Genomic DNA, 12,151 nt, shown 5'->3' with positions numbered 1-12,151 from the left:
CAGCTGTTCTGTCTGAGACTGAGCTATTTCTGTACATCTTCTGCTGTGTTTCGGCACGGTTACCTTTCTGTCACCACCTTTCTTGGATGAATCAAGCCTAGATGGGTTGGGAAAGTAGGATCATAGTGATGGTTAGTGAAGGGAAGTGTTAAACATGGATAGATTATGTGTGAAACAGTGGATAGAGGAGCAACGGACAGTGGGTTGCTGCTGAACACTGAACTTTTAGGCAGTTTACGTCAAACAGTTTTGGTGAACAAACTATATCCTTAGCTAGGAGACCTAGCTGAAAACCTAGGAAACCTATTTTGAAATGACACATGAGAAGTGTATCAAGGTGTAAATAAGTTCCAAAAAAGCTTTCCCTTCCTTTACAAGATAAGACCATTTTCATACCAAGATTTGATCTGGAAAATTGTGCCCAGCTACTGAACTTTCAGAGGGATGTTTTCTCTCCATTTATGTTGTCTGGCATGGGAAAAAAGCTTATTCTACTCAAAACACACCTTCAGTGTTCTGTTACGTTAAGGGAGACATGCTAAATTTAAAAACATCTGTACATTCTGTTCTGTTACCTTTTCCTGCTTTCCTTGAGAAAGCTTAAAATACTGAGTAGTTTATTTTCAGAGAATGACTGGGGTTAGCAGGGGCCTATAAAGATTATCTAATCCAACTGCTCTGCTGTTGGGCGGGGGTATCCTTCACTGGATCCAGTTGCTTGAATCTCCATCTAACCTTTACTTCAATGTAAGCTAGACCTCACATAGGATATGCTGGAATTGGAACAAGCCATTTTTCTGCTGCCCCACTTTTTCATTTACTGCTTTTGTTTTCTTCAGATACTGCCTCTCCATACTGACAGCACATGTGAAGAAGAATCCTCCAGAATTGGAAACTGCTCTCCAGAAGGTTCACGATCTTCGAGGTGTTGTATCAAGAACCCAAAAGTGTTGAAAATGTGTGGAGTTTGCAGGAGCTTACATTGTTAGCATCGTTTACCTGAAAATTATTTTAGCATGGCTGTTTGTGGAGGCTGTCAGAAAACAAATGTTTCTGAAACTGCCGTTAATGAAAGAGAATGTTGTATTTGCTCTTGGCTAATCCTTTTGTGTAGGAGCAGCAAATAGGCCAGAGCTGGAGCTGTTCTCCAGTTCAGAACTCCATTTCTCCCAGCATGAAGTAGGCATTTCCTGTTCTAGGTCCTAGGTATCTTAATCTGGCAGATTTTACTTTTCATTCTTTGCTGTTAATTCTGACTTGTCACTATTGCACATTTCAAAAGTTACTGTGCTTGGGTGGGTCCTTGAAGTTGCCTGGGAAAGCCTCTGCAAACAGCCAAGTAACGCTCTCCTGCAAGACAGAATGAGCCATTAATTTGATGGTCTTTATGCAGTTAAGTACATGCTATACACTGCTTCCCTGCCTTAGGGCACGCCTCCACTAATAATAATGAAATCTTATGCTTTATTCTCTTATTACAGAGAACATTTCTCCAAATGTTGGAGCTGTGAGTGCGGAGGAAGCACTGAAGTACCTGCTTTTCCTTGTGGATGTCAATGAATTGTATGATTATTCCCTGGGCACGTATGACTTTGATTTAGTCATCATGGTGGCAGAGAAGTCTCAAAAGGTCTTGGCTGATGGTTCCACTTAACCATTTTTCTATGTTCCCAAAGGTTCCTTGTAGCCTGTGAATCAGACCACACGTTTTGCTAGTTGTAGCTCTCTGGAAAGCAGCATTTCAGTCACATAGAAGTCCTGCATGTGTTTGGGATGATGCTAGGAGCATGGCATACCTTTGCCTCCATTATCACCTGTTGAAAGCATTTTAGGAAACTTGGTCATACTGGAGGTGAAACAGGGCTCTTTCAGAGCAGCATTGCCAAGGATTGTGATCTAAGGTGTTGTGGCTGCATGCATTTTGTTCCCAACTCTGTGCCCATTTCGTTTTTACTTAGTTAGCAGTGGCTACAATAATGGAGTGCATCTTGCAGTGTGTGTAGTTTGAAATCTTTTCCAGAGGGTCTTTACAGAGCTTTCCGAGGTTCCTACAGAGCCTGTTACCCACCAACTGAAACATCCTGCTCGTATTATCAGAAATGTACTTTTTATGACTTATGGAATGGAAGATACCAATCTATTTGAGCTGTAAATTTATACATGATAGTAGCTAAACGATTTTAGATGTGATCCATATTGCATAGACAGACTTGAATTTTCATGGATTCATAGAATGGCCTGGGTTGAAAAGGACCATAATGATCATCCAGTTTCAACCCCCCTGCTATGGGCAAGGTCACCAACCACCAGACCAGGCTCCCCACAGCCACGTGCAGCCTGGGCAATAATTTTTGGTTACTTCTGTAGTCCATGTGAGCTTGGTAATTTACTAAGACGTGTTCTTTAATGTGGCTTACACTTAAAGAAAAAGCCTTTTCTGGTGTATGATCACATAATTTCAAATATGGGACTGTCTACTGGTGAAGATGGTGATGCTCAAGGATCTTCTCTAACTGAATCACAGCTTTTATTCTTCACAGGACCCAAAAGAGTACTTACCCTTCTTAAATACTCTCCGGAAAATGGAAACCAATTATCAGCGATACACAATAGACAAATACTTGAAGAGATACACCAAAGCTCTGGGACATCTCAGCAAGTGTGGTAGGTGTTCTGCACATCAGCGTGTTAAGGAGATGTTCTGCAGTGCAGTGTTTTTCAGTTTGTAGTACCTGCAGGGGAAGAAAGAAGGATTGCACCAGGTCATCTCCTCTCCCGGTAATTCATGGTTAACTTACTTATGCTCTGTGGTTTCTGTAGTGTAGCTTAAGGCAGGGAGAGAAGTGTCTACTGCCCTTTAGTCATGAAGCACAAGTCTCGTTTTGTTCTGGCTGTAGGTGGCATTTCCTCTGTTGATACTGTTGGCAGAAGTGAAGCAGACCTTAAGGAAGTGAATCCTGTGGGTTTACAATGGTAGAAGAGGTGCATTTGTTGCTCTCATACCTAGGCTTGGGTTTGCTGCTCGTTACAGCAGTAACTGCTGGGGGGCTCTAAGAGGCATTGCTTTCTATTTTGTCCCTGTGAGAACTGTAGTCTTTCTGCAGGTCCTGAACACTTCTCTGAATTTCTGAACTTGGTGAAGGATCAGAGTCTATATTGTGAAGCCTTGAAGCTGTATCCGTCCAGCACCCAGGAGTACAAGGTGTGTAAGCAGGTGACCCTGCAGTGTGCAGGTCTGTAATTCTGTCAGATATGTTCACATATATCTCCAGCACTTTGAACGAGGGCAGAAATGAGACAACAGCTGCTTGCCTTCAAGTTCTGCAGGGTGCTTCAGTATTGTCTGAGAGCTTTCTCCAACTTAATATAGGGAATTACCCTCAGCACTGAGCCTGCAAGGTCTGGGCATCAAGAAGATGACTGTTATTTCTTTGATTCCATGACCAGGAGGGCACCTGGGCGTCTGATGTTTGCTGTGCTGTCTGTGCTATGCTGATCTTGGTGTTTGTGATACAGGATTTCTCTGTGGCTCTGCAGGTTGTACTGAGACGTTTTGTTGTGTGTGGACATTTCTGGAGAGTGCTTAAGAGCTTGTAGTTCTTCTAGATAGACTATAGGGTCCATTGTTGATTTCAGTGCAGTTGAAGAACTGTAGCTCACTCAAAGCTACGGTAAAAATAAATGAATGCATTTAAATTAGTTTAATTTAGATTATGTGAATATAGAACAAACAAGTCTTTATAAAAGCAGTTGAAGTAAGAGGGGAGATGCAGAAACTGTCTATTTGCAACAAGGTGAGTGTGAAGAGGATTCTCCTGTTGAGGATGGCTCTGGTGGCTCTGGCCTGTTGGAGGCTTTCTTTATTCCTTCTGTATTCTTGCATTCAAATCCGTCATCCCCTTATTAACAGAGACTGAGCTTTGAGAAGACTTGGGAAGCTCCATCTATTGATTCTGAGCAGCCTGTGCAGGGCCTGCATTATCCCTTGTCTTTCACTCCTGGAGTGGTATAGTTTGGACAGATCTTTTCACAAGCTTCGCTCATCTGAGTAGAAAAGAAGGGGCTGATTTTCTGCAGCCTGTTGTATTGCCAGCTTGGAAAGTTAAGAACCTTCTGGGGCCTGCTGCTTTAGCTCTGTGTGGAATTTCTGCGTATGCTGATCATCAACCCTCGGGCTGATACAAAGTTTGAAATGTTGGAACATTGTGCCTGGAGGTTCCTCAGAGAAGAGCAGAAAAGAACTTTGGTGTGATGGCCGCGTAATTCTTACAGTGGAGGACTGCTGCTCACTCCACAGCTCATTTCTCACTTCTCTTTTGCCCCTGCCTTACAGGACATCAGCAGTGTGTTTGGGGAGCATTTGATTGAGAAGCAGCTTTATGAACAGGCTGCGCTGATACTTGCTCGGGCTGGCATCTTTGAAAAAGCACTGGACGCCTTTGTGAGCAGTGGCAGCTGGCAGCAAGCCCTGTGCATGGCCTCTCGGCTAGGTTACACAAAGGAGAAGCTTTCCAGCCTGGCACGGACCATGGCAGGTAGGCCTTGAGAAGATGGAAGCGTGCAAACCAAAACTGATTGTTCTTATTTCTGCTTTGTTGTGATCTTTGCTGAAAATCAGTGAAAACCTTAGTTTTCAGCAGTGTTTTTCTTAAAGGCCTTGATTTCCAAGGGTTTCGTGATTGCACATTGCCTTTGTTTCTCACTGGTATCAAAAAATGCTGGGCACCCAGAAGTTGCTAAGCTAGGTGTGGCCTTGGTTGCCCCAGACTGACCGGTTCTTGCACTCTCATTGCAACCAGTTGTTGAAACCAAACCTTTTCCTTGGTTAGCCTCAGTAAATGGAGATTCCCCAAAGTGTCGAACGTGACTGAGGCCTTTGGACATCATTGACACAAGTACTGCATGATCACGGAGCTTGAAGGCTGTTGGATGATTCAGTTGTGCATCTTTGTGTTTGCTCCTTGACTCCTGCTGGTAGCCAGGACCAGCTGTTATTTGAAAAGCAATCTGTGTTCCTACTGCAGGGAAAAAAAAAGAAAAAAAGTTTGCCTAAGAGTTTGTGCTCACTAGGAAACATCACCCTGTGTGCGTGAGATGTGTTGTGGACCTGGCATCTATTTCAGCAAGACCAGTAGAGCATCATCCTGACTGTAGCTTACTCAGAAGCAGAGTTTATGAAACATCCCCTGAACAGTGGCAATATGTGTCCTGGGAATGGTCTTCCAGATAAAGCTGTCTTGGATGAGCTTGCTTTGGTCAAGTTACTTCTTTTTTTCTGGCTCTGTGTATCACTTTTCATCTTACACCATAGCACAGAAGTCAGTAACAAAGCTGGTGCTGACCTTTAGGCACCTGGAAGACCTGAACCTCGCAGGTTTGGTGCTTCCTGGCTGTACCTCAGGGAGCAGCAGGCAATCTTCTCCCAGCACATAGCTAGTCTATGCAATATGCTGCAGCTTTCAGGAGAGATTTCCTGTTTACATCCTGCTTCCCTCCTCTTAGGGAGGTTTGCATCTCACACTGTTGGGGAGAAGTTCTTTAAGTGGCAGCGAGTGCACCAGCAATTTTACAAGCAACAGGCTGACGATGAGGCATCATGCAGCCCTTGTTTTATCAGGCAAATTAAGTAGGCATGTAAGCAGACTGAAAGCGCAGCAGTGAATGTAATGTTCTTTGCCTTCATTATTTCATATTAGTAGAAAATTCAGCTGCTCCTGAAAAACTGAACTCCACCACCTTTTCTTGTAGGAAAACTGGCTGAGCAGAGAAAGCATGCAGAGGCAGCGATGCTCCTGGAGCAGTACACTGAGGTAATGTAGTTACCTCTCATCTGTACCCCTCTTCCTCAGTTCTGCTGTGCCACATTTGGCTCAGTGTGTGCTGGTTATGGAACAATCCATGCCACAGGCCCCAGAGCAGATCCAGGTGGTACAGTGAGCAGGGGATGGGTGAGAAACCTGGCTCTGTTGCCAGGTTTTCTGTCGCGCTTTGGTATGAAAAGCTTTTGGTTCAGAGATCTGAAGCATGAGTGCTGGAATAAAGAAGGCTTAGTTTCAGAGGGACTTCTCCTTAGAAAGAGACTTGTATTTTTTATTTCAGCCTTATGTGATAATTTCAGGCTTCAGAGTACCTGTTGCAGCAGTGCTGTTCTGACCAGAGCTGCTGAAAAGAGGTGTACCTCTGAGCAGATGCTACCTGAATGCGTGTTACTAGCAGCAGCAGCAGCACATGGTTGCTCTTCCTTTACAGGACTATGAAGAGGCTGTTATCCTACTCTTAGAAGGGGCTTTCTGGGAGGAGGCTTTAAGACTGGTAAGGCATTTCGTATCTCAAGAACAAGAAATATTGTTTGGATTGTAAGAAGCAGAAATACTTTTTTTAGCATGAAGGAACAGGGATGGAATCTGGGTTGTGTTTTTGAATAATACCTCCTTTCCATTTCCTGATCCAGATTCACAAGTATGATAGACTGGATATTTTGGAGACCAACTTCAAACCTGCCATAATAGAAGGTGAGTATGTGCAAGAATCTGAGACTTGCTTGTGTTTTGTTGGTGAAAAACATTTTTTACTGGGTCTGCAGAAAGCCACAGCACGCTAATACTGGAAGCTCTGTGGAAGGATGCTTTGATTCCAGCCTGATGCTGCCCAGTTAACTGACACAATTGTTTTATATCTTTATTCTCTCTTCAGTCCCAAAAGGATGATTAATCATTATTGGACGTTCTTTGTTCTCACACTATCAGCAGTGAGTTCTATGAATTGAGGAATTTTGTTTAGCTTGAGCCTAATTAATGTGAAGACATGTCGCCACAGAGCACTCTTACTGTATCAGAAACAGACTTTTGTTCCAGAGATGCTTGTCTGGCAAGTTAATTCATTCCATACACAGATGCATCTAAGTTGGTGACTTCTGTGCTACAAGCTTCAAATTTTTCCCACTCCAGTTATTGTACCAGCTTTGCTGCTGATCTCCAATGTTCTTGAAGGACTGTGCTCCTCCAGGCTCCTTGTGTGAAAATGCTCTTCTGACAAGAGAGACATTTCTTCTGCATACAAATCTTTGTGTTCTTATCTTGGACCTGCTTTTTTCCATATTGTGCAGCTCAGAAAAGTCAGCTGATGTTCCTGGACTCTCAGAAAACAGCATTTCTTCGTCATAAGAGTCGCCTGCAAGTGGTCCGAGAGCTGAAGGAGAAGGCCTGTGAGAGCCTGCAGGGTTGGTATTGAAATGCATGTGGCTTTCTCCTGCATAAGTAAATGTGATTGTCTTTTCTTTGGTGTTTCTTGTGGTTCCTGTATACCCCTGTGCAGTTGTGCTCCTGTGTCTCTGGTGACTGTAGAAGTGGCATTTGTCTCGCCCACCACTCTCGCTGTAGTTCATTTGACCTCGTTCTTGCATAAAGGTGCCTTTATTTTCAGTACTACCTGTGTCACAGCTTTCCTGGGATAAAAAAGCTAAACGCTTCTGAAAGCTCTTCAAAATGAGACAGCATTGTCTCTGTAATGGCAGCTTACCTGTGTTAGATAGTCCTTTGTGCTAAGAATCTACTATGCACATTCACCTGCTAGCTTACACAGGCTTGGAGATATTTTCTAAAAGCAGAATGTTCTGTTCTGGTCCAGATCTGTTCCTCTGAGACTGTCATTCTTCTGATTGTGCTGTTTAATAATCGCAGTCCCTGCCAGGGCGGAAGAGCAGTGCTCTCAATTTCTGTTCTTGTGGGCCGAGTCGCCTTCAGAGCCCTAAGGCTCCAGTGTGCCAGCAGGTAGAATGAATCTGCCAGGCTGCTTTTCCAGAAAGTACGTAGGTTCCCCAAGGAGAAAGCCTGGAATAACTGTGAGCTTTTCCCATACTGTGACAGTTGTTACTGTGTTTTGCAGATTGTGAAGCGCCATATTGCCCAGAATTTGACCTTCTGTCTGAAACCAGCAGTGTTGTGACACACAGCGACATGAGCAGCAGATACTCACACAGCAATTCAAGAATATCAGCGTAGGTTTCTGCCTTTAAATTAGATGGTGGCTGGTGTGGCATCAGCCTTTGTTTGGGAGGGCAGCTTACTCGTGTTTGGCATGCTCCTCGAGCAGCTGAATGTGTCTTGAAGCTGCTTTAATTACAGGCGTTTCTTGGTTATTTTAACTCTTACCAGGGGAGACAGGGCAGAAAATGCCAGAAGCTGGTAGTGCAGCAGGAGCAGAATGGCCAGCAGAGGAGCTGTGAGCACAGATTCTGCAGGAGCTGTCTGTAGGCAGCGGGAGTGCTGCCAGATAGCTGAATGTGGGATGCTTGGCGCAGGAAACGGGCGGCTGCTCAAACATCAACAGCTTGTGCAAAGGGCTTATTATCTTTGTCTTAAGTTTTGCATTTTTAGTAGTTAATGGAATTACGGAGTGGTTTGGATTAGAGGTAACCTGAAAGCCCACCATCTTGCCATGGGCAGAGTTTCCTCCCACCAGTTCAGGCTGCCCAGGCTGTCTGGCCTTGAACACCTCCTGGGATGGGGCATCCACAGCTGCTCTGGTCAGCCTGTGCCAGCACCTCACCACCCTAATTGGGGGTTGTTAGTCAATTTCATAACTATTCTATTTCCACAGTGGGTTTCTTTGTTGCTTTTGAGCACTTTTATGGTAAGCTGCAGGATCAGGCAGCTGCGATAATGACTTCTGAATTATCTGTCTGAAATGTGGAAAAGGTGCAGTTACGGAAAAAGTGGGCTTTCTGGGGACACTGGCTGTGGCTCAGATTAAACAGGCAGAAAATACAACCTTAATTTCAGCTTATCTGTATCAGAGTGAGATGACATATTGGGGCATTAAGTTACTGACTTGTGATAAGAAGTTTCTTTCCTGTAATAACGGATCAGGAGATGAACTGTATTAGCACACAGGTAGAGGAGATAGCAGAAATGAAAGTGTGCAAAGGTGAGTGCAGACTCTGACTCCAAATTGTTGGTGAAGAGAAGTTCAGCTGCTAGTGACTACTGTCACACAGTTTAGCTTACACTGTACTTGGACCAATGCTTGGACCTTGCTGGAACACAGAGGAGACAAGACTGTGCAGCTTCTCAGCGCAGCTACTGAGTCATGTTTCAGACCACCAAGTAAGTAGGTGGAGTGTTTTTGAGAAGCCCGACACAGATATATGAGCCTCCAGGCAGCCCCTTCTTAAACTGACCGGTTTAGGAGTTGACTTTCCTTCAGACTGACCCTGTGCTGCACACAGTAAAATCAAGCATCCTCCTTTCCTAGGCGATCCTCGAAGAACCGCCGCAAGGCTGAGCGCAAGAGATACAGCTTGAAAGAGGGCAGTCCTTTTGAAGACATGGCCCTGCTGGAAATCCTGGGGGAAAACGTCCGTGCCGTCGACTCTGTGAAGGGTATGGCATGGTGATTTTAGTCTGCTCTCTGACTTCAGAGCACAGCCGACTGGGCAGTGCGCTCCTCTCGTTTGTAATGGCTCTGCTGGGGAGAGGAGCTTACCGTACGTAAGCTGTCTGGGGTGGACTTTGATTTGGTTTATTGGCCTCTGCTGGGAGGTGCACCTAACAGTGCAAGCTCTCCTTGTTTGGAAGCCTGGGAGCAGAGAAATGAGGACTTATCAGTGCCGGGACAGGATTGGCTCACATTTGTACAGAGGCACTGTAGTATGTGGGTAGGAGCAGAGAGCCAGTTGTGATTTGCAGCTCTTTCCTATGCCTTGATACCAGAACAGTGCTGCTGTTCATTTAGCACACCTGTGTGAAGTGCCGTTGCTTGTTTCTGTTCCTTCTGCAGGAGACGTACACGTCCTTCTGAAGCAGCTTGTGCTGTTTGGTTTTGATGAGCAGGCTGAGGGGCTGCAGCAATTCCTGGAAGAGGTTCTGCAGTTGATGGAGACCTCAATCCCAGAAATCTGGACTCCTGCCTTGCAGCAGAGTTCTCTCAACCCGGTCTGTTCTTGTTCTCATTACCTGTAATGTCTGCTGTACAATATCAAGTAATTGGTGGTGTTCTGTGTTCTCCAGTAAAGAGTACAGAATATTTCCCCTGCTTCCTAAGTCTGCCCTTTCCTACAGAGTTCAGGCAAATGTTCTGTGCAGTGCATTGGAGCACTGTGCCTTCCAAATCAATATGCAGCATAAAACGTATGACAGATACAGCTTCCTGTGGAACAGAGGAACACTGTTTTGTTTGCTAGCCCAAGCGGCTGAATTTTAGCACAAAATTTTATGTAATGGAGTAGTGGTTGTCCACTCTTCGTGTCATGAGATGAACAGCAAACAGATGGGTCATTGTAGTCTGAACCAGTGTATCATGAGGAGAATACTGCATGCGGATGGGTTGTGCCACACTTGTGGGCTTCAGCTTCACACATAAGTAGAAAATCATGAGCATAGTCCTAGTTTCCTTGCAAAGTAAAATATCCAAAATAGTTTTTGAGCATTCCAGGTGAACACAAATTATTCCCCAGTATCTCCTCTGTAATTGAGATTAATCTGCCCACTGACAGGCAGATTAAAACCACTGAATGTGATAAAATGCTGAGGCTCCCCAGTGAACTGTACATGTTGCTGGTACATGCAATGAAAGTAATTCTGCCAATTCATGACACTTAAAGCACAGTAAAGAAGTGCTGACATGGAGATCCTGCGCCTTGAGAAGTTGTCTCACAGCAGTTCTGTATTTCTGCCTCTCCTTTGGTTTTTCTGAGACATTACTGGGCTTTGATCCCATATCTGTGATTGCTTTCAACTGTGAGGTCTCCCACAGCCAACTGCTTCCACTCTCGACAGTTTTCTGTGTAGGCATCCGTACTCTGGGCCTTGCTTTGTGCCCCTTTGAACTTGGGTTTTGCTTCTTCACAGGTCCTGGGACCCAATTCAACTGCAAACAGCATCATGGCTGCCTATCAGCAGAAGAGGGTGGTTGCTCCTGCTGTACAAGGTTGGTTCAGGCTCCTGGTTAGGTGTGGCTGTGAAGCACCATTGTGGCCAGCAGCATTGCAGTGTTCTTCATCTGTAGGAGTTCATTGCTGCATGTTATGGTGTCATCTTTTGGCCAGTGAGCAGCCTTCTTAATAAGGTTTTCTTTGCTATAGTGCGCTGTGTTAAAACTACTTCCTGAGTTGTGCTGCTCCTGATTTTCTGTGTGCTTAGCCTCTGCATGCTGTGGGGAAACTGGAAGTCTCTTTTCATAGGGCTGTGTCAGATCATTCTGCTTGTACTTTATGAATTTATCTTTTTGCCTAATGTTGGCACCTAGGCCAGGTTCTGTACCAGGTGAGTCTATAGGATTTCATGGTACTTTGCCTCTTTGAAGCCCTTGTAGCTGATACAGTTTTAAAGATGAGAGGGATGCCATTTGTTTTCCCTCTTTCCACCTAGTACTGGAACTGCCAGGAGAGAATCTAGCAGACCCCTGGCTGTGACCCACGCGCTGCTGCTTGGTTGGGCTGGCTCCTTTTAGGCACAGCCCACAGCTCTAGCTGGCTGTTGAGTGCAGCAGCACAGCAGAGATGTCCCAGCTGCTGCTGAATGAACCGAGTCCTGCTTTCTGTCACAAGCCGTTGCTCTTCATTCCAAATGATACCACTTGGCAGAGATGGGCCTTGATTTGTCAAAGGGATCCATGTCTCCATGCAGGTCTGCTGGGCAGTGTGGGCTTCTTCAGCATGAGCTGGTGATGTTTGCTGAAAGGCGATGCTGTCTGAGACTTCTTGGTGTTCTTTGATGGAAAAGGAAGCAAGCTGACTAGATGACAGGTCCTGAGGAAACCATACTGCTCTGTTCTGACATTTGTCATCTTTGTCTTTCAGATTCAGAATTACTCATTGCACCAAAACTCAATAAAAATCTACAGTGGAAGCTACATCTTTTCCAGTAATGAAAAGTCAAGGAATCCCAATGGACTGTGAACTGTTACTTTTCATAATATACTTTCATTACACCTTTATTAAAACACTGTTGTCCTTGCATTCCTATTGCTCTTATGGCTGTGCAAGTGAATGACCCTTGCAACCGATGTAACTTTGACCCATAGTTTGTGAGGTAGGGCAGTGACAGGCTGTGTGGCTCTGAGCATTGCTGCCTAAATCCAACTTCTGCCACTGCTGTTCCCTCCCTTCTGGATGAAGCAAATCCCCCACTGCTCCATGGGTTCTGTTCTGTGC

At 45.0% G+C, this 12,151-nt stretch overlaps 1 protein-coding gene across 2 annotated transcripts in view; it reads left to right on the top strand.

Annotated features, from left to right (window-relative positions):
* The window catches only part of ELP1 (elongator acetyltransferase complex subunit 1), a 32,984-nt gene extending 21,028 nt beyond the window's left edge, over nucleotides 1-11,956 (top strand). Inside the window, exons 23-36 of one of the 2 annotated variants that reach the window (XM_048930598.1) lie at nucleotides 840-925; nucleotides 1,482-1,630; nucleotides 2,541-2,664; nucleotides 3,105-3,202; nucleotides 4,334-4,535; nucleotides 5,749-5,810; nucleotides 6,250-6,312; nucleotides 6,452-6,512; nucleotides 7,106-7,219; nucleotides 7,885-7,996; nucleotides 9,253-9,380; nucleotides 9,778-9,932; nucleotides 10,848-10,926; nucleotides 11,798-11,956. In XM_048930598.1, coding sequence (XP_048786555.1) covers nucleotides 840-925; nucleotides 1,482-1,630; nucleotides 2,541-2,664; nucleotides 3,105-3,202; nucleotides 4,334-4,535; nucleotides 5,749-5,810; nucleotides 6,250-6,312; nucleotides 6,452-6,512; nucleotides 7,106-7,219; nucleotides 7,885-7,996; nucleotides 9,253-9,380; nucleotides 9,778-9,932; nucleotides 10,848-10,926; nucleotides 11,798-11,865 — 1,501 coding nt within the window. In that variant the 3' untranslated portion in view covers nucleotides 11,866-11,956. Of the gene's footprint in view, nucleotides 1-839; nucleotides 926-1,481; nucleotides 1,631-2,540; nucleotides 2,665-3,104; nucleotides 3,203-4,333; nucleotides 4,536-5,748; nucleotides 5,811-6,249; nucleotides 6,313-6,451; nucleotides 6,513-7,105; nucleotides 7,220-7,884; nucleotides 7,997-9,252; nucleotides 9,381-9,777; nucleotides 9,933-10,847; nucleotides 10,927-11,624; nucleotides 11,763-11,797 lie in introns of those variants that run through there. The other variant, XM_048930599.1, reaches the window with a different exon arrangement.
* Nucleotides 11,957-12,151: the final 195 nt, after the last annotated feature.

Source organism: Lagopus muta, chromosome Z, assembly GCF_023343835.1.
Source record: "Lagopus muta isolate bLagMut1 chromosome Z, bLagMut1 primary, whole genome shotgun sequence".
In the NCBI taxonomy this organism is placed as follows: Eukaryota; Metazoa; Chordata; class Aves; order Galliformes; family Phasianidae; genus Lagopus; species Lagopus muta.
The sequence above is the reverse complement of the archived record's forward strand: the minus strand, read 5'-3'. Positions and strand labels throughout refer to the sequence as shown.